This window comes from Aristolochia californica, unplaced genomic scaffold (genome assembly GCF_029961685.1).
Source record: "Aristolochia californica isolate CCGP_79_NKW_82.1479 unplaced genomic scaffold, dmAriCali1.0.hap1 SCAF_6, whole genome shotgun sequence".
Classification (NCBI taxonomy): Eukaryota; Viridiplantae; Streptophyta; class Magnoliopsida; order Piperales; family Aristolochiaceae; genus Aristolochia; species Aristolochia californica.
Genome location: NW_027182257.1, coordinates 43,406,337 through 43,423,891, shown reverse-complemented (window position 1 = coordinate 43,423,891; position 17,555 = coordinate 43,406,337). Strand labels below are relative to the sequence as shown.

Sequence of the window (17,555 nt, the reverse complement as noted above, 5' to 3'; positions counted from 1 at the left end):
CATGAAGTAATGCTTCATGGATCTCTATAATACCACGGATGGAACCCGATTCAGAGTCTACCTTGCTTCCCCGTGATAACATCCAACCAAACCCAGAGACGAAAAATAATTTGCTACAAAAAAAGCTACAGACAACTCCCCTGCCTCGACGAGAACTTGATGAAACCCTCTCTCCTCTCCGTCCCCGACCTGGTAACTCTTACCGGGAGTCGCTCTGCAAGTTATTGTTCGTCGGAGAGAGCAGCATCTCGCCAATAAATACTCAGTAGCCAGTAAACAAGGTCTTAGATGGTATATGGGCTAAGCCCACATGAGTCCATTTTCTTAATCCAGAAAAGCCCTGCCCAATAGATTCCCATTTCCCCGTTGGAGAGTTCTATAAGTATCGATAGGTTTCTGTTGGGTTTGCGAAAGAGCTAGAGACGCACTTCCTTTCGACTGGCGTGCGTCAGCCGTTACCTTCCCTCCTTATTGGTTCGTCCATTTGAATCTGAATTTCTGCTGCGCGAGGTCTATAATCAGAGGAATACTATAGTCGGATGCCCTTCGTTTTGTCGTAAGAGAAATGGTGAGTGATTTTCTACGACTTACTTGAGATTTTTCTTTTAAATCTTTTTTCTGTTGCTCTGCACTTTGGTGTTTCTTGAGGTCTCGTTTTAATTTATTTTACTTGTCAGAAAATGATATTTTTCGGATTATGTTAGACTGGTTGAGTTTATTGTCTTTAATTAGCAGTCAGAAAAAAATGTTGAAGTGGTTGAGTTTAATTGACACTAAAAACAAAATGTTAAGCTGGTTGAGTTTAATTGACACAAAAAACAAAATGTTAAGCTGGTTGAGTTTATACTGATCTCTGTATGTTTGAGGCGACAACAAGTTTTTACTGAAGTTTTTGGGGGTCTCAGAATTTGCGATTGAGATTTCAGCTGGATAGGTATGACTGAAACACGAATTCCTGTGACGAACTCTTTGCCATTATATGCTAGAAAATAATGAAATCCCTTTTAATATTGAAAATGTTCTCTTTTATTTTTTATAATAATTTCCTTTTAAGTATACAACTTAATGTGAGGTAAATCGAGGAAGAATCATTTCAAAAAAAAAAAAAAAAAATCGAGGAAGAATCTGTTTTTTTTTTTTTAAATGTCCTTAATTTAAGGTCTTGTGTTCAAGTCTCATGAGGGGGTTCATGGGTGTGTTTATGCGACCACTATAGGAAAAACTGCTTTTCAATTAAAAAAAAGTGGGAAATAGAATGAGACATGAAAATATTAAAGCAGGTAGCTGCAGCACCACTAGACAAGAAGCTATGGCGAGTTATTTGAGATTAGTGGGTATGTTCGATCTTGTGTAGTGGGCACCAATGGTTTTGCTAGTATTTTTTAAAAGAAATAGTAAAATGTAGTAGACAGTCAAAAAAGAAAAAGTAAAATGTAAACAGGCAGTAATGGTGAGGGAAGTCCTCAAGGTTAAGTGGTGATGAGAACTGTAAATGATATGGTAGAATAGAAGTGGAGGGTTAGTCTGGCCGATCTTAACAAAGTTGGGACATGACTCTCTCTTTCTCTCTCTCTTCCTAATATTATGTATCTGCAAACAGGTTACTCCATTGCTAGCTGGAATTGCAGTGGCAAGTGCTGCTCTTGCAGGAAGATATGGGATCCAAGCTTGGCATGCATTCAAAGCTCGGCCACCTGTACCACGAATGCGCAAGTTCTATGATGGTGGTTTTCAGCAGACAATGACAAGAAGAGAGGCTGCTCTTATCCTTGGCGTTAGGTGATGGGTCTTTTTTCATGGAACTGAAGAAACTCATTCTTTTCTTTGAATAATAAGTTCATATTATCCTTATGCGCATAGTTGAGTTTCGACCATGTTCTTCAATTTTTCATACACTAACATAATTGAAGTAATTATTCTCTAGTGGACAGACTATAGCCAGAGATGCACACTGCCTCCCAATTGAGCAAGTTATTTAAATTATGTTTTCAACAGTAATATATTTCTGCTGGGCAGGCTTATGAAGAGGGTTTAGACAATGGCAGCATGCTTTTATCATGATGTAACCACACTGCCATTATATCAAGAGAAGATATATAATTAAGTAAATAAATAAATAAGGAGGAGAAGGATAAAAAAAAATGAAGTATAGAAACCACTGCAAGACCCATCAACTCAACCATGTGGCCATTGAGCTAAAGCTCTGTGCTGCACTACTATGGGCAATTCTTGTTCTCATAATTTTCTGTTTGGGGGTAATATGCCTATCTCTAACCTATTTATGCCTCCTTAAAGCTATGTGGAGAAGTCCAAATTTTAGGGAAAGCTAACCACTTACGCCGGTACCCATCACTTTAGGGGCATTAGGAGTTTCATGAAATTTCTGAATAGGGTGCCTCCAACTTCAAGTAAAAGATTGAGGATTGTGTAATGTTAAACACCTGTGTTTTTTAATTGGGTCCTTGGATGTAGTTTTCTTCTCTGAAATCGCGGCTGGTTTCTTCATTTTGGATGTATTGAACAAAGAGAATCTCAAAATGTCAAAAGAACCTACAACTTTGCCGTTGTGTTTTCAAAAAATTTCTGCTACTGAAGTGGTATCCAACTTTGCCTGAGTGGCTTTTAATATTATTTAGAATTGTAGACCACTTACCAGAACTGCAAATGAACTGGGATCGCCCATCCATGTTACTATGAAGTAATGGTTTGTCACATTTCTTAAGACTTCATAAATATTATTCAGATTAAATTCATGTCATATATATGCTCTGTTACTTGACCAAATACTAATAAATGCAGTCTTCTATTGAATTTACATTTGACACTATATTTGTTGATAAAAGTGTTATTTTAAGTCCGATCAAAATAAGGGACGGTCATTAGTGTGATATAGTGCCTTGGCTTACTGTTAAAATTTCAGGATGTCTGAATTCTAAAAAAGTTGCTGAAATTGTATGCTGATGTAGTGCAGTTAATGTTTTATATGGCAAGGTAAAAATTTAGGGCAATCTTTTCAGAGAGTATATCATGTTTAAGGATTATAAAGTTGCATTGTAGTAGATAAATAATATATCTTTATGCTGCTTGCTCCTCTGACCAACATCCCTGGATGAAAAACATTTAAGAAGAATTGCCCACACCCATCTTGTGTATATTTGGCTACATGTTGGAGTGGAACATTGTTTTTTCTCTTCTGTTATGTATATCTTTCAAGAGAGGTTATGCTGTAGTAATCTGAAATATCAATTCACTTTTTTTTCATTACATTACCCCGAAATGTTGCATGAGTCGAGTTCTTCTGCTGAATGATTGTCATAGAATCATAAAAACTATGAAACCTGTCAAAAGGTCAATTAAACATATAGTCACGTCATAGAGATATCTTACACTCTAGCCAACATGTGGGATGTTTGCCTTGATCTCGTATGTGCCTGAGTTGAATATACGAATTAAGCCCCTCCATATCCATGTAACGGGGTAATTGGGTATGGAACAATCTTTTCCAATGTCTGTTTTGCTTGTGTAGTAAAAGTTTAATGTTGTTTTAGATTCTTGAAATCTCTTGGGTGTATAAGTTGGGTATCTTCTTCCTTAACTAGCTTATTTTGGATGTGAAGCAACCGGCCCAATTTCAAATATTTACAATAAACATATGCAGGTACAGCTTATTCAAATTCCTATGTAGGTAGGGAATTGGGTGAAATAATGAATGCTAGTTTCATGTATGTTTTTTATATTTTAACCCCTGTTTAGAGCTTCAACTAAAATCATTTATGGTCCAACAGGGAATCAGCTACTCCAGACAAGGTAAGGGAAGCACACAGGAAAGTTATGGTTGCAAACCATCCGGATGCTGGTGGTAGCCATTATCTTGCATCTAAGATTAATGAAGCAAAAGATGTGATGCTTGGGAAGACCAAAGGCGGTGGGTCTGCATTTTGACCTTGTAATCGTTTTTCTTTGAGCTCAAATGCGTAATAGTGTTTGGATCCATATCTCTCAGATCTTACTATTGTTTTTGTGGCCATTTTTGTGCATCAAATTAGTCTAGAAAACAAAATGAGTTTTGTCATTTCCCTAGTTCTAGAGTGCCAAAGTTCATTAATGGTATTGTTAAGTTGGTACAAGAAAAGGGTATTTATTTGGAAAGGTACAAAAGAGGGTCTACACCTAAATTATCTATTTATAGAGTCACAAAAGAGGGTTTACAATTAAAAAATTATCCACTTATAGAGCTGTAAAAGAGGGTTTACACTTAAATTATCCACTTGTAGAGTCACTAAATAGGATTTGCATGTGAGGGAGAGTGTTAAAGAATAGTCTTACGTGAATTAGTGAATACAAAGATTTTGAGTTTATTAGTTAAGAAAAAGGTTTTTTAAGTTGGTTAGTCATTTTTTAATGAGCCTTGAACTTAACTTCACAGTTATTGTCATCGGGTTAGCTATGTTTTTTAAAACAAAGTATTTATAAAAAAATATATGAAAATATGATATCTAAAAATTTATATTTAAAATACTCAAAATCAAAACATAGATTTTATATAAATAAGCAACAAGTTGCATGATATTTAAAAAAAATAAATCTAAAATTTAAATAAAAATAGTTTATTCAAATAAATAGTAATTTTAAGTTGTTATTTCTAATTCATCCCCCATTTGAATGAGGACTAGGAGTGCACACCAGTAAAAAAATTTGAATCCCACTTAATCCGTCCGATCTTGAGTAAGATATGATCGTACGATGGCAAGGCAAGTTAGGGATTAAAATCTGAAGTCAGAGCTCCAGTCCAAGCACGTTCCCTTGAAAAACAAAAAAATCTTAACCAATTATTCTTAGTACGCGACGTGGCGAACAATGATTGCTGACGCGGCGGAAGTCGCCGGCAGCATCCACTCATCTCCTTGCGGATGCCGCGTGTCAAGGTTGGCATTTAGCCGGAGAGAGAGAGAGGACGTGGATGGATAAGATTCCACGTAACGCCGACCTCAGACGCACGCCAGTTTCCAAATTTGTATTTCGATGACATGGAACCATGACCACAATGCCCACCATACCAGTTAGACCATGTGGTGAAATTACGATTATCCATTTATTTCTATCTTTTATATGAAAATAATCCATTTATTTATTATTTATTATTTTTAGGATAATTTTTTATTTGATTTATTTTTTTTCATAAAAAATTAAAAAAACCTTCTATAAAAAATATTATGGATAATCCTACATAAGTGAGTATACAAATCTTGTATTTATTAGTCGGCGAAAAGATTTCTCAAGTAGCTAATCATTTTGGGACAAGGCATTTAACCCAATTTAACATGGTATCAAAATAAAGTTAAATACAATAAAAATTGGGATAATTAAGCGGGTCCCACGTAAACGGGATCATTAAGCGTGATTGCATGGGCCCAGGGATGAGGCTACCCGAAATACAGAGAACACAGAAACCACAGGTATCTCAGAGACAGGGACAGCACAGGTCACCTTCACACACACTCTCTCTCTCTCTTTCTATGCGATGTCCTCTGTTGTCTCTCTCTAGAGCACGGAAAGGAGAAAAGATTGGTTTCCGTCTGGAGGTGAACTGCTCACCTCCGCCATCCGATTTCGCAGAACTCGAAAACTCGTGTAAAATGGGTAATTTCACCAGCTGAAATATTGGGCAAATTGTTTTCGTCTACGGTTGCACCAAAAACGACTGACGGCCGACTTTCCTTCATTCGTTTCGCTCTTACTTGCAGATATCAACTCGGGTTAGACAACTAGTGATACAAGATACAAGACGAGGGGAGATGTAGAGTGGTGTTTGTGTCTTCTCTCTCCCTCTTTCTCTCTCTTTACGGGTTTCTCTTTGTTTCTGCTTTTTTTTTTGGGAGGAAAGGAAATCGGGGTTAAATCATAAATGGTGGCTGGAGCTGTCTGACCTGCGGGCAGTGGCGTCTGTTGTTGGTCTTTGCGCTCATGGGAGTGAAGACCCATAAGATCGTTACAGTATTCCAGGGAAACCGAGGGAACGGAAGTAATAATGGAACAAATGATTAGGAGTTGGGATACCCAGATTAGCCGCTCGTTGACTGATCGCTACTCCAATTGGGTCTTCGATGCGCTCGACGATATCGATGATAATTTTCTCATCACTGATCCCACCATCTCGGGGCACCCGATTGTTTTCGCCAGTCGGGGGTCCATGAAGATGTCTGGGTACTCAGTAGAAGAAGTGGTGGGCAAGAATAGTCGGATTTTTCAAGGGCCTGGAACTAGCCGACGAGCAGTGTTGGAAATTGGGGAGGCAATTCGGGAGGAGGCGGGGGTGGAGGTTAGTTTGCTGAACTACAGAAAGGATGGAACCCCGATTTGGATTTTGTTCCGTCTCTGTCCGGTTTTCAGTAAGGAGGATGGGAGGGTAACTCATTTTATCGGGGTGCAGGTGCCGATAGGAAGATGCTCGAGGAGGAGCTCCAGTTGTTTCGGGGATGGGATTCTACTGAGATCGTGCAGGAGGGAGGTGTGTTTAGATTTGAGTGGAGAAGTTGGACGGCCCTCTGGTTTGGATTCTTTTGTCGATTCAGATAATAGAGGTTGGTGTTTTGAAACTTAAATTGTAAAGGATTAGATGTTATTGTTTTCTTTTAGACTTTCCATAGGTTCTAAAAGATCGGAAATTCTGGAAATATTTCTCGTCTTTGTGAAAGTTCTTAGTGATTCATTGAAGGAGAGTGACTTAAAGAATTCTATGCCCTGTCTTCTTGGGGTTACTTTCAATCTTTGTTGCTTAGGAAGTGGCTGGCTTGCTTAGATCTTTTTCATTTCTTGCTATTTTTTACTCATTTGGCTGATTGCAATACTTAGATATTTGCTGTTAGATGTACTTGTCATATGAAGAATAGAAAACATGAACGAATTTATTATAAAGATCTGTTTTGGGGCATAAATTTGAGTTATTCTATTGAAATTCGGTTCCGTTTTAAAGGTTTTTGTTTTGGAACTTTCATTTCGTGTTCAAATTCATGTCTCATTTATCTGTTGATACTTGTTCTTGTGAGGCTCAATTTTGGCTCTTGATTTATCCTTTGTTTTTATGTTACCGTTCTTGAAAATGCCCATCTGTGATTACTTTCACATGCGTCCATTATGCATTCCACTGTTGTCGACTTTTGTTTTTAATCTTCTTAATCTCATGATTTACAATTTTTTTTTTTTTGAAAATGGATGATATACTTATTTTCGTAGCACAATTTCTTTTGATGAGTGGATCAAGTGACCACTTGATTGGTGAGTCTGATAGTACTTTTAGAAAGACATTGTGGTAAAATTATCATCCAATTTCCACTGTCTTTGAAAAGAAACCAGATGAACTTGTGCAGTTGACTCTTGTTCTGAAATCCAATTCAGGTATCTGATATGTTCCCTTGTATATTTTAGTAGGACTGGAAGCTGAGGAGTCATGTGAAGCAAGCGAACTTGAGAAACAAAAAGCAGCAGCAGCTGTATGCAACATCTTATCAGCACTCACTCACTGTAGCGAGCTAACAGGAAAAGTTGTTTGTGGGAAGAGATGCCACCCTCTTGGAACTGTCCCACTTAGTTCAGCACTAAATATATCTCTTGGTAGAATCAAACAAAGCTTTGTATTGTGAGTTGTTAACAAGTTCTTCCTTTTTGCTACCTCAACCACAGTTATGATAGTTTTTCCTTTTTCACTTACCCTTTTTTACTTATTTGTGATATTATGCAGGACCGATCCACATTTACCTGACATGCCCATTGTTTATGCGAGTGATGCTTTTTTAAATCTAACAGGTGCATACCAAATGCCATCTTTTGTTTAGTTGTGCAATGGTAGTACAATTGCAGTGTAACCACCATTGAAGCTTCATCATGAATGGATAGTTGTGTATGGATTGAGCTGTGCTCTGTTTGTACTGGTGAAAATGTCAAATACATTTGCTCTCCCTTATAAGACAGTTCACCATTACTAGGTCAAACATAATTTAAGTTCCTTCGTAATGGCCAGCGTACATTATGGGTATTCCTTGGTCCAGGTTTCGTACACAATCACTGTGTCCATCGTAAGCCAACAGTTTGGAGCTTCCATCCAGGACCAGCATTTTGGTCCACTAATTCATATTTATGTTTCTCATTTTATATTGACAAGTTCGATTTGCTCCCAGATCAGTGTGGATTCACTCTTTTGAAGTCCATTACAGTAAAAAATGGGGGTCCTTTGGACAGTAACATGTCCACCTCGTTATATCAGGCTCACTATCCTGGTGCATAAAACATTTCTATTTAGGTTGAGAATTTTCCTTACTTTTAGGTGCTTTACATGTACAGGATAGAATTTGTGATTAAGATCTTGAAACTCATCTCGATAATGGTGAAATACTGCATTGGTGATTATTATTGTAGAATCTTTCCTCACTGTAATGCTTGTTTGCCACCTTATACAAGAGCCTTACTCTGTGAGATCAGGCTTGCCTTGTCTTGTCTTCATTCTATGTAAGAGTGTAAAGTCTGGTGCATTGTCCATCCCCTTCCTATCACTAGAAACTCTGCTGGTGTCTCAATAATAACGGTAATAGGGTCCAAGTAAAATTTGCAATTAAACGAAGCCAAATTTGTGGCTCACATATTATATTCTATTTTGTTAGGCTACTCCAGACAAGACGTACTGTGGCATAACTGTAGATTTTTATGTGGACCTGATACAGATGTTGAAGCTTCGTCTCAGGTAACTTCTGTGGACTGTCGTGGAACGTTTTAACCTCTGGTCCTGAAATTTCTTAATCTTTTCGAGTGTATATAATCTGAGTTTGTCTTTCTTTCTTTTTTCCTTCTTACAGATGAGGGAATGTATTCAGCATCAGCAACCATGTACAGTCCGTATTTTGAATTACAAGTGAGTACATATGCCTGCCAGAAAAGTATGAACTCTCACAAAGTTACACAGTTAGGTTTGGACAATTATATGGAAATCACAGGGTGAATGGATGTATATTTACCATATATGAAGGTAGATTTGGCATTTTTCTCTCACCTGGATTTTACAATGGGAAATTTCATTATGGGTGAAACTAAGAAGCAGTGGAAGGGTGTCTGGCCCATCTTTGGTTGTTGGACTCCTCCTTCCCCCTCAGTGGCTGAGGTCCCTTTGGGCCTTCTCTTTGTATATGTTTTTCCTCCATCAATAAAAGTCATTCAATATTTCAAAAAAAAAAAAAAAAAAAAAAGCAGTGGAAACAAACAAGGAGGATGTCCAAACAACAATGGTTAAGGTTTTCAGCATAGTTTGAAGTGGAGGGCTCTTTTCATATGTTGGTAGATTGGTGACTATAATTTTGTTAACTTGGGACTATTTTTTGCAAGAAGTAAATGTTTTATGTTTAATTAGTATAAACCCATGCTTGGGATGTTAAGGTAATAATGTTGCTAATATTTCTCTCTGGATGGCCAGTGTAGTACTTCAATTGATGGTCCAATGGTCTTTCATGTGTCTTCTATAATTAGGTTAGATGCATCTACTTCATGTAGCCTCATTTTGATCTATGTGAAATTGGAATAAACTATCTGATTGGACCATTCTTGTGACTGTTTGGCCACATTTAATTTCAGGAAAGATGGAACCTCATTTTGGAACCTTCTCCATATATCACCAGTTCGAAATGCATCTGGCAAGGTACTTAAATGAATGGTAATCTTGTTCCTTAATATAGGTACTTGAGGAAGCTCATGTAAGAAAAAGAGAAAAACTGAGGGGATGAAATAAAACCTTGTAACACAATAAATCCAGCTAAATGTAATATAGTAACTTCATAACAAACTAGGTTTAGTCAACATTTTGGAACCTTCTCTTATTATCTAGCTTAAGCGTGTTGCTTGTGTGAGAAAAACTTTAATGCTGATGGGTGGTAGCTTTGTACTTGTAAGAAAAGAATGTTTCCAACTTCACTCAGTAATAAGAGATGATGAAAATCTTTTGCAATATGCATTTATTTGTATCCAGCCGTCTAGCATTGCAAAAGGATATTTCTTCACTCATTATAACTAAGACTACTTTTTAGGTTAAATCCATAGTTCTAAAACTGGATCTAAGTTGATTCAACTCACTTCAGATAACTCAGATATGTAGGAAAACATGAGGATTCTTTTTGTAGAATGCAGTTTCTAAATGAGTTTTTGTGGATTCACTTAGTTTTTAGAAACTCAGTGTAAACTCGACAATCCGACTAAACTTGAGAAACTCCTGAGTCATTTCACTATCTCAATATTCAAATTAAGTAAAAATCCTGAAACTGCATCACTGTTTATTCCTGTACTGAGGAAACCTTCCTCAGGTGTATGTTTGACTCTCATCTACTCTGCTGTTTCTTGCTGGAAAATTGATGTACTATTGACAAGTCTTTCTGTGTCGAATTGGTCCATGAAACTTCTATTTAATGTCTCAACATCTATATATCTCTCTTGTGGAGTAACTGTATCTCTTCCTCACTTGTTCCTATTATTAAAAAGATGTAGAAGGTTTTCCAATTTCTCCTACTTTTATTCTTTAACCATTTGTCCCAACTCGATTCCATTCTACATTTGGTTGACTCGCATAGCGGGGGGGTACTCAATACTTGTAAATTCTCTCATGTAAGCTTCAGTTGCTACCGCTTCCCCAACTTGGCTTGTTTATGCCCCCGGATTCATAGTATTCTATTCACCAAGTAGCGGCTTGCAGATGCTGTGGTGCAAACTTTCCAGGTTACCAAATAAAGAGAGAATATTTGATATTAGTACTTTCCACTAATCATCTTCTTCCTTTTACCTTCTTGGGCTTGTCTGTGCTTAATGTACCAGCCGCTTTGATATACCAAAACTTTGCAGATCAAATGGAATGATAACCCCATATCCCTTTGACAGGCAGCGCCAGTTATAGTTGAAATTTCTGTAGAGTACAGACTTGAGAGCACAAATTGATGATTTGCATGGATGCAAAGATTGAAAGGAGGAATGATCTAAAGATGTGGTTGTGTGTGCAGATTGCATTCTATGTTGGGGTGCAGATAGAGGAGAGCTCCGAGGATGAAGGGCAGTGTCTTAGCCCTGAGTTGAGGCAACTGGGTACTGTGGGTGCAGTGAAGGTGGCAGTCAGAAGCTTGTCCGTGGGCGTGGGCTCTTCGAAGTCATGACAAACTCTCACTGCTCTGTAAAAGTAAGGCTGGTTTTGTTGTTCACCAGATTGCAGGCTCGAATCCTCTTGTACCCGATTTTCTCTCACATTTGATGGAAAAAGGGTTTCCATTTTTGTGCTGTAATCAATTCTTATTGATATAATGTACTGTTTCAATCTATAAATGAAATTTGAATAAGAGGTGGTGTTCTTCAGTTATTCCTTCCGTTTCATAGGGAATGGATGAAATTTGTGTTCTATTACTTATTTATTCATCAATCACCCTTGTGAACGAGTTAATGGTTATTTATATAGAATATAAAATAAATTTCCTAAATATAATTAATTCATTCATTGGTATCTATATCTTATATTTTCAAATATGACCATATGATCTGCCCTTCCTTTATGTCATATCTCAGAGGAACATAATTTAAATTTTAAATAAAATAAAAAAATAGATTGATATGAAGGCGCCTACCTTTTCTCAGCCCTCATGATCTCAAGGAAGAAGGAGGTTCTGCTTCGTCAAATAAAACACTCCGATGTCACTTCCTGAAGTTCCATTTCTCCTACTAAAGGTTAAATTATGGGAAAAGACTCGGGGATGTCAAACAAATCGGTCGTGTTCCTGTTGACAGTGGGACCTTCAGAGATTAGTTTAGATCTTCTGAAAGCCACTTGTTTGTTTATCTGGTACCCTCAAAGCTCACCCATCCTCAATGAAAGCCAGAAAAGACACCATGAGAGTGTCAATACGTTCTGTTTTCTTCCACTTGAGCCTCTGCCGACAAGAGTTCATTCTGATCCTCTGAAGAGATCCATCAATGGAAGTGAAGTAAGGGAAGGGCCCCAGCATTGGATTCCCACAACTGTTTTTTCAATGGAGCCATGCAATGCTTCTCTCACTGAGCTGAAAACGCATTGCAGTCGACAGAACCTGAAGTGAGCTGCCCTGCCATGGTGGGAGGATCCTGGCTTGTCATTTAAGGGAAGAATCCTCTCCGTAAATGCAAATTACAAACCCACCCAGGAATTTGCTTTAGACTGGCGTATACAATCGGTGCTTTGCTTCAGTGGGGTGGCCAGTAAAGTCCCAGAAAAGGGCTTTGGTTTGGAATTTGAAAAGGCAGTAAAGGAAAAAAAAGAGGAAGCCTTCAAAATTCCCCATGGTGGGGTACTGGGTGAGCCTCATCTCCTGCACTTTCACCACCACCAGGAGGGCCATGGATGGAGAAGAATATGACTAAAGATAAAGAAAGTAGGAGGGTAAGAAAAAAAAATGACGTTATGCATCTGGGAGTCTCCCGAAGGTTTTGCATAGTTGAATCAATCTATGGGACAATTATATATGCTTTGAAGGGTTTTCGAAAAGGTTTGTGAGAGTCTTAAGTTGCTTTACTGAAGCTCTTTTAAGCTTTGTCTAAGCCTTACAGTAAAATCAATACATTCAATTCAAATCAAGGTCCTTTTAAGAGGTGGGTGTTTTATATACAGGAAGAAAGGAAACAAAGAGAAAAGACAGAAAGGAGCAGAGACAGACATGGAAAACAATCAACAATGCATCTGTGGAATCTATGAATGGGGATGGGGTGGTAGGGAACTCCTGTTCTCGGGTCGGCCTAATCCATCTATCTCCACTTTGCAAAATTCCTGCTACTTTAGGTGGATTTTTTGCTTTTCAATCAAATAAATCTCTATTTTGCCAACCCTCCTCTTCAGTCAGCCACTGTAATCATCACCATCTCAGATAAAAACAACTGCTTCTGCAATACCCATTTGCTGAAATCGTTCGATTCTGTCTTCCTCACGAAAAGAGAAAGGAGAGAGAGAAGACGGATCAGAAAAAAATTTCTTGGGGTTGTTTGTTTGATTGCCAAGTTTAACTGGATTGCATGGTGGAAAGACGTTTGCCTATTTTTGCTGCAGCAGTGATACCCAGACAAGCAAACCCAGGAGCAGAAAGCGACTCTGTAGAGAGAGAGAGAGAAGAGAGAGACGCCAGGGAATCGCCCATCATCATCTCTTCACGAGATTTACTTTTGCTACCTATTGACCGATGTCTTTCCGATACTAATACCAGCACCACCTGTTCAAAAGAAGAGCTGTACATCATTATTATATATTTATCCCTCGTTGGAGTTTTTGTTTTTATTTCCCTCCCTCAGGTTTGGAGGTGCTTGTTTAAGGGTGGTTTACAGAGACAAGAAATCAGATTCTTAAGTTTTCTTTCTCTCCTCGTTGTCTTCATCCATGTTTCCACCCGCCATGTCCAATTCAACTTCCCTCTCCGAGGAGGCTAGTGTTTCTTCTGGCACTAAGCTTCATCACTTGCCTGGCTTCAACTGCGCCCTCACCGCCATTTCCCCGCAGCAGCAGCAGAAAATCAAGAAGAAGAGAAACCTCCCGGGAAACCCAGGTGTGGTTAGAATTCATCAAACTATTTGCTTACTATTATTCATTTTTATTACTTTCTTTAATGATTAATTACCCTCTTTGTCTTTTCATCTCGTTTCATGGGGATAACTCGCAGATCCTGATGCTGAGGTGATGGCCTTGTCACCCAAGTCTCTAATGGCCACCAATCGTTTTGTATGTGAGATCTGCAACAAGGGTTTCCAGAGAGATCAGAATCTTCAACTGCATAGGAGAGGTCACAATCTTCCTTGGAAATTGAGGCAGAGAAACAGCAAGGAGATGATAAGGAAGCGAGTCTTTGTGTGCCCCGAGCCTTCCTGTGTCCATCACCACCCTTCCAGGGCTCTAGGCGATCTCACTGGGATAAAAAAACACTTCTGCAGGAAACATGGGGAAAAGAAGTGGAAGTGTGATAAATGCTCGAAGAAATATGCTGTTCAATCTGATTGGAAAGCTCATGTCAAAACCTGCGGAATGAGAGAATACAGATGCGACTGCGGGACTCTTTTCTCTAGGTACCCTCCTCGTTTCATTAAACGGCTCTTTCTTCTTCCTTTCATCTTTCCATGTTTTTTTTTCTTTTTTTCATCGATGCTAGTTAATTTTTCTTCTGAAAGTGAGAGTTTCATGTTTCAAAAGTCTACTCTTTTGCAGGAAATTTTCAGCCGTTTCTGAAATCCTTCAATTTCTTCCTTCTTTCTCTGACATATAATATTTCTTAGTAGGATTCGAATTAAAACAGCTTGCTGCACGAAACTATCTGTAAATTAAATGCCTTGACAGATGGGAACAATTAAATGCATCTATCAGTTACGCATGATAAGATGCCTTAAATGGAGGAAGAGTAATGGAGCCTTTTTAACTCATTTAGACGTAGAAAAACTAAAACTTCAGTTTCATACCCAGTTCTCGTTCGATCTTCTGGTTTTTTCTTTTACCCATCTTTCTTAAAGTCTGAAACTGATGATTATTTCGAGGCTCGACAAACAGACCGTTTGACTGTCTATTGTTAACTGAGACTGTTGTTTGTTTTCTTGTATATACGCAGACCGATTTGCCACATCTTAGAAATCAACCACGATGCATTTTTCACTCTTTGTCTTCTTCTCCGTGCATGGCTCCGAACAGTGAAAAAAAAAATCTTAAAGAGAGAGAGAAAGAGAGACTTCTACTTTCCCCTCTATATTTCTTTGTCAGTCCAAAATAGCTTGTTAATTTCTCGCAAGATTATTCTTTTATTTTTGATGCCTTCACCACGGTTTGAATGCGTTAGAATTTTATCATGGTTTACTGCTTCTTGAAACATCTCAATCATGAGTTCTTGGAAGCCTTTATTAGTTCTTTAAAGTGTGGTAAGTAATGACCCCTTTTGTGTTTTTTTCAATGCTTGTACTATGATCAAGCAAGCTGTCCCTGTAATGAATGTGATCTTTTGTTGTATTCATCAGCCTTTCTCATCTGTGGCCCCATTCTGCAAGCAGGACTTTCTTTTATATTTCTCATCTGTTTCTTGTTTCTTTAAGAGGTAACAAGATCTTACAAGAAAGTTAATTAACCATGCAAGAGATGATCTCCATTGTTAGACTGATCTGGAGAAGAGAAGGAAGACAATGGGGAGAAGGCCAAACTTTCCTGACCCACTTTTAAATTTCAGAGTTTTTCAATTGAGTGCCTTCTATCTATTTTCAGATGTCCTGACTGTTCTTGTTTGTTCTAGTGTTTGGATCTTCTCTAACAACTCTTGCATTTGTACGACAGAAAAGACAGCTTTGTGACACACAGAGCCTTCTGTGATGCATTGGCTGAAGAAAGCGCAAGACTCTCCTCCACTCCCCTACCCATCAGAACTCCACTCGCTTCTGCAGCAGCAATAGCTAACTCTGCAGTAATAACCAGAGATTCAGAACCACCTGCTCTTCTCCACCTTACGCAAAACCCATCGTCGCCCCTTCTCCCACCAGTTTTCTACCGTGCGCCTTCAAACTCGCCTCGGTGGCATGCATGGGACACGCAGTCTTCGCCATTGATCAAATCCGAGGGAACCCACTTCGATCTGGCCTTCGCCAACAGTTTCAACGCCCAAAAGCAGCCGCCCACCTCGGCTCCGCCGCTGTCAGCCACTGCACTGCTCCAGAAAGCTGCAACTATGGGAGCAGTCAGCGATCACGCGGTACCATCATCTCTGGGAGTTCACATGCCGGCCATCGCCGGCGGGAGGATCTCGCCAGCGTGCCTGACGATCGAGGGTCAGAACCTGGACGCGTGGATGAAGGGGAAGGAAGGGATGACGAGGGATTTTCTGGGTCTGGCAGGGGACGAGAACGCCAGCGACGATGTCTGCGTCCGAGAGCTTCTGTCCTTCACGGGCATGGGAATAGACCCGGATTCCTTCTCCTACGAGCGCGGCCCCGCCATGAAAGCTCCCACCTTTGGATTTCAGACTCAAGCTTGGACAGACTATTAAAAAATCTGAAACAAAAACAAAATTGACGTAGATGAAGAAAAATCCTCTTAAGATTAAAATAATGACCCCTTGAACCCCCATGATCTTGTGTTTTCTTCTTTAATTTTGGGTAAGTTTTTTTCCTTCACTTTTTTTTTTTTTAAATTTCCCTTTTTTAGTTTTTCGTTTCGTTAGGTCCACTCGAATGAAAAAGAGTAGAGAGAACAAATATTCTAGAGACCTGCATCAATGGTTTTATTCTCTTTTCTCTCGTAGACGGACCCTACTGTAGTACAAGCACTGTTGCTACCCTTATATTCTCTTTCACTTTTCCGAGCCTCGTTGAAATAAGAGATAGTTAGAGATCGAGAGATCATTCAAAGAAAAACTCATAATTTTATTTGTTATTCTTCTTCAGCTAAGATTGTTCATTGATCTGAGTTTTATCAGAGTTTCATATACTCAAATAAGATTATAATCAGGGTCCTCTGTAAATATACTTCCATCATAAGATATAAAGGGGTTAATTCTATTCATATTTCAACAAATCCCAATCCCTTAACCCTTTGTCTCCTCTTAATCCCACTTCTTAATTTTTTAATCGGCAAAAGCCAGTGTGATGTCACTCACATGCACACGTTCAATCTTTTCTTTTTTCTTTGTTCTTTTTCTAGTTTCTGAAGAGTATGAACGCATGATTGGATGATTGCATGCTTCGGTGTGGACATGCTTGCACTACATTCAATCACGTACCAGTGGTCCTCCAAACAATCTTCTCAAATTACTAATAGCTCCACCCTTCGTCCCCTTCACGTAAGGAAGGAAGCATCAAGCAAGCAGCAGAAAGCGAGTAATGGTTAAAACTGCAGGCAAGACGTGATTAAAACGGAAAAGAAAGGAAGGCTTTCAGAAACAGGGGTCGTAGGCGAAGAGAGGGCCGTAGCCATAAAGCAAAAGAAACGGAAAACTTACAGGCAAAAGGAGATAAAGAAGGGATTACGATGTCAACGCGTTGGGGGAAGAGAGAGAAGGTCTTTGGATGCAGAGATGAAGCAGAAGTCTTTTTCTGAACGACACTTTCTTAAATTCTGTGCTTGGCCAAGCAAAGAGGTGGGGGTTTGGGTTTGGAAACGAGGTAGCCCGTGTGTCAGTGCTATCGTGTACCCAGCCAGCGACTCGCAGGCTTTTCGTCAAACAGTGTTTGAGCATACCAAAAACTCCATTAATGCTGCTTCAGTACTCCTCTGATGCTTCTGAAACAGTTCCTCTCTACAGTTCACACTGCAAGGATTTAATCCTCTCTTGTACTAAACCAAACACTATTTCCTCTCTGGGTTGCAAAACTTGATTCTAAGATGAGTCAAATTCAGCCGAAATTTTAAGAGAAGGATCTCCTGGCAACCATGAATGAGAATTCACATCTGAAATCGTATCACCAACATACCCATCTGAATAGAATAGATATGAAAAGAAAGAAAAAGAAAAAGAGGAACTGGGTATATTTGATGCGAGAAGATAGAGGAAGGAATTGGGTGGGAT

The 17,555-nt window shown here is 38.9% G+C and overlaps 3 protein-coding genes across 4 annotated transcripts; all 3 read left to right on the top strand.

Moving 5' to 3' along the window:
- Positions 1-421: 421 nt before the first annotated feature.
- LOC137934567 (mitochondrial import inner membrane translocase subunit TIM14-1-like) lies at positions 422-4,072 on the top strand. The gene is made up of 3 exons (XM_068778992.1): positions 422-568; positions 1,601-1,779; positions 3,786-4,072. Exons 1-3 carry the CDS (start codon positions 566-568, stop codon positions 3,940-3,942), a joined length of 339 nt encoding a protein of 112 aa, XP_068635093.1. The 5' UTR covers positions 422-565; the 3' UTR covers positions 3,943-4,072.
- A 1,460-nt stretch (positions 4,073-5,532) lies between these two features.
- On the top strand, positions 5,533-11,357 carry LOC137934566 (protein TWIN LOV 1-like). Its single transcript, XM_068778991.1, is given in 8 exon segments — positions 5,533-6,006; positions 6,008-6,581; positions 7,429-7,636; positions 7,739-7,803; positions 8,655-8,734; positions 8,847-8,902; positions 9,616-9,679; positions 11,025-11,357. Coding segments are annotated over 8 exon segments (1,239 nt in total). The 5' UTR covers positions 5,533-5,964; the 3' UTR covers positions 11,175-11,357.
- A 1,811-nt stretch (positions 11,358-13,168) lies between these two features.
- LOC137935083 (protein indeterminate-domain 12-like) lies at positions 13,169-16,175 on the top strand. 2 transcript variants are annotated; one of them, XM_068779732.1, is made up of 4 exons: positions 13,306-13,323; positions 13,371-13,574; positions 13,689-14,088; positions 15,332-16,175. In XM_068779732.1, the coding sequence occupies exons 2-4, from the start codon at positions 13,409-13,411 to the stop codon at positions 16,035-16,037; spliced, it is 1,272 nt and encodes a 423-aa protein (XP_068635833.1). In that variant the 5' UTR covers positions 13,306-13,323; positions 13,371-13,408; the 3' UTR covers positions 16,038-16,175. The 2 variants fall into 2 exon arrangements, with proteins under 2 accessions (XP_068635832.1, XP_068635833.1); XM_068779731.1 differs by having other exon boundaries at positions 13,169-13,574.
- Positions 16,176-17,555: the final 1,380 nt, after the last annotated feature.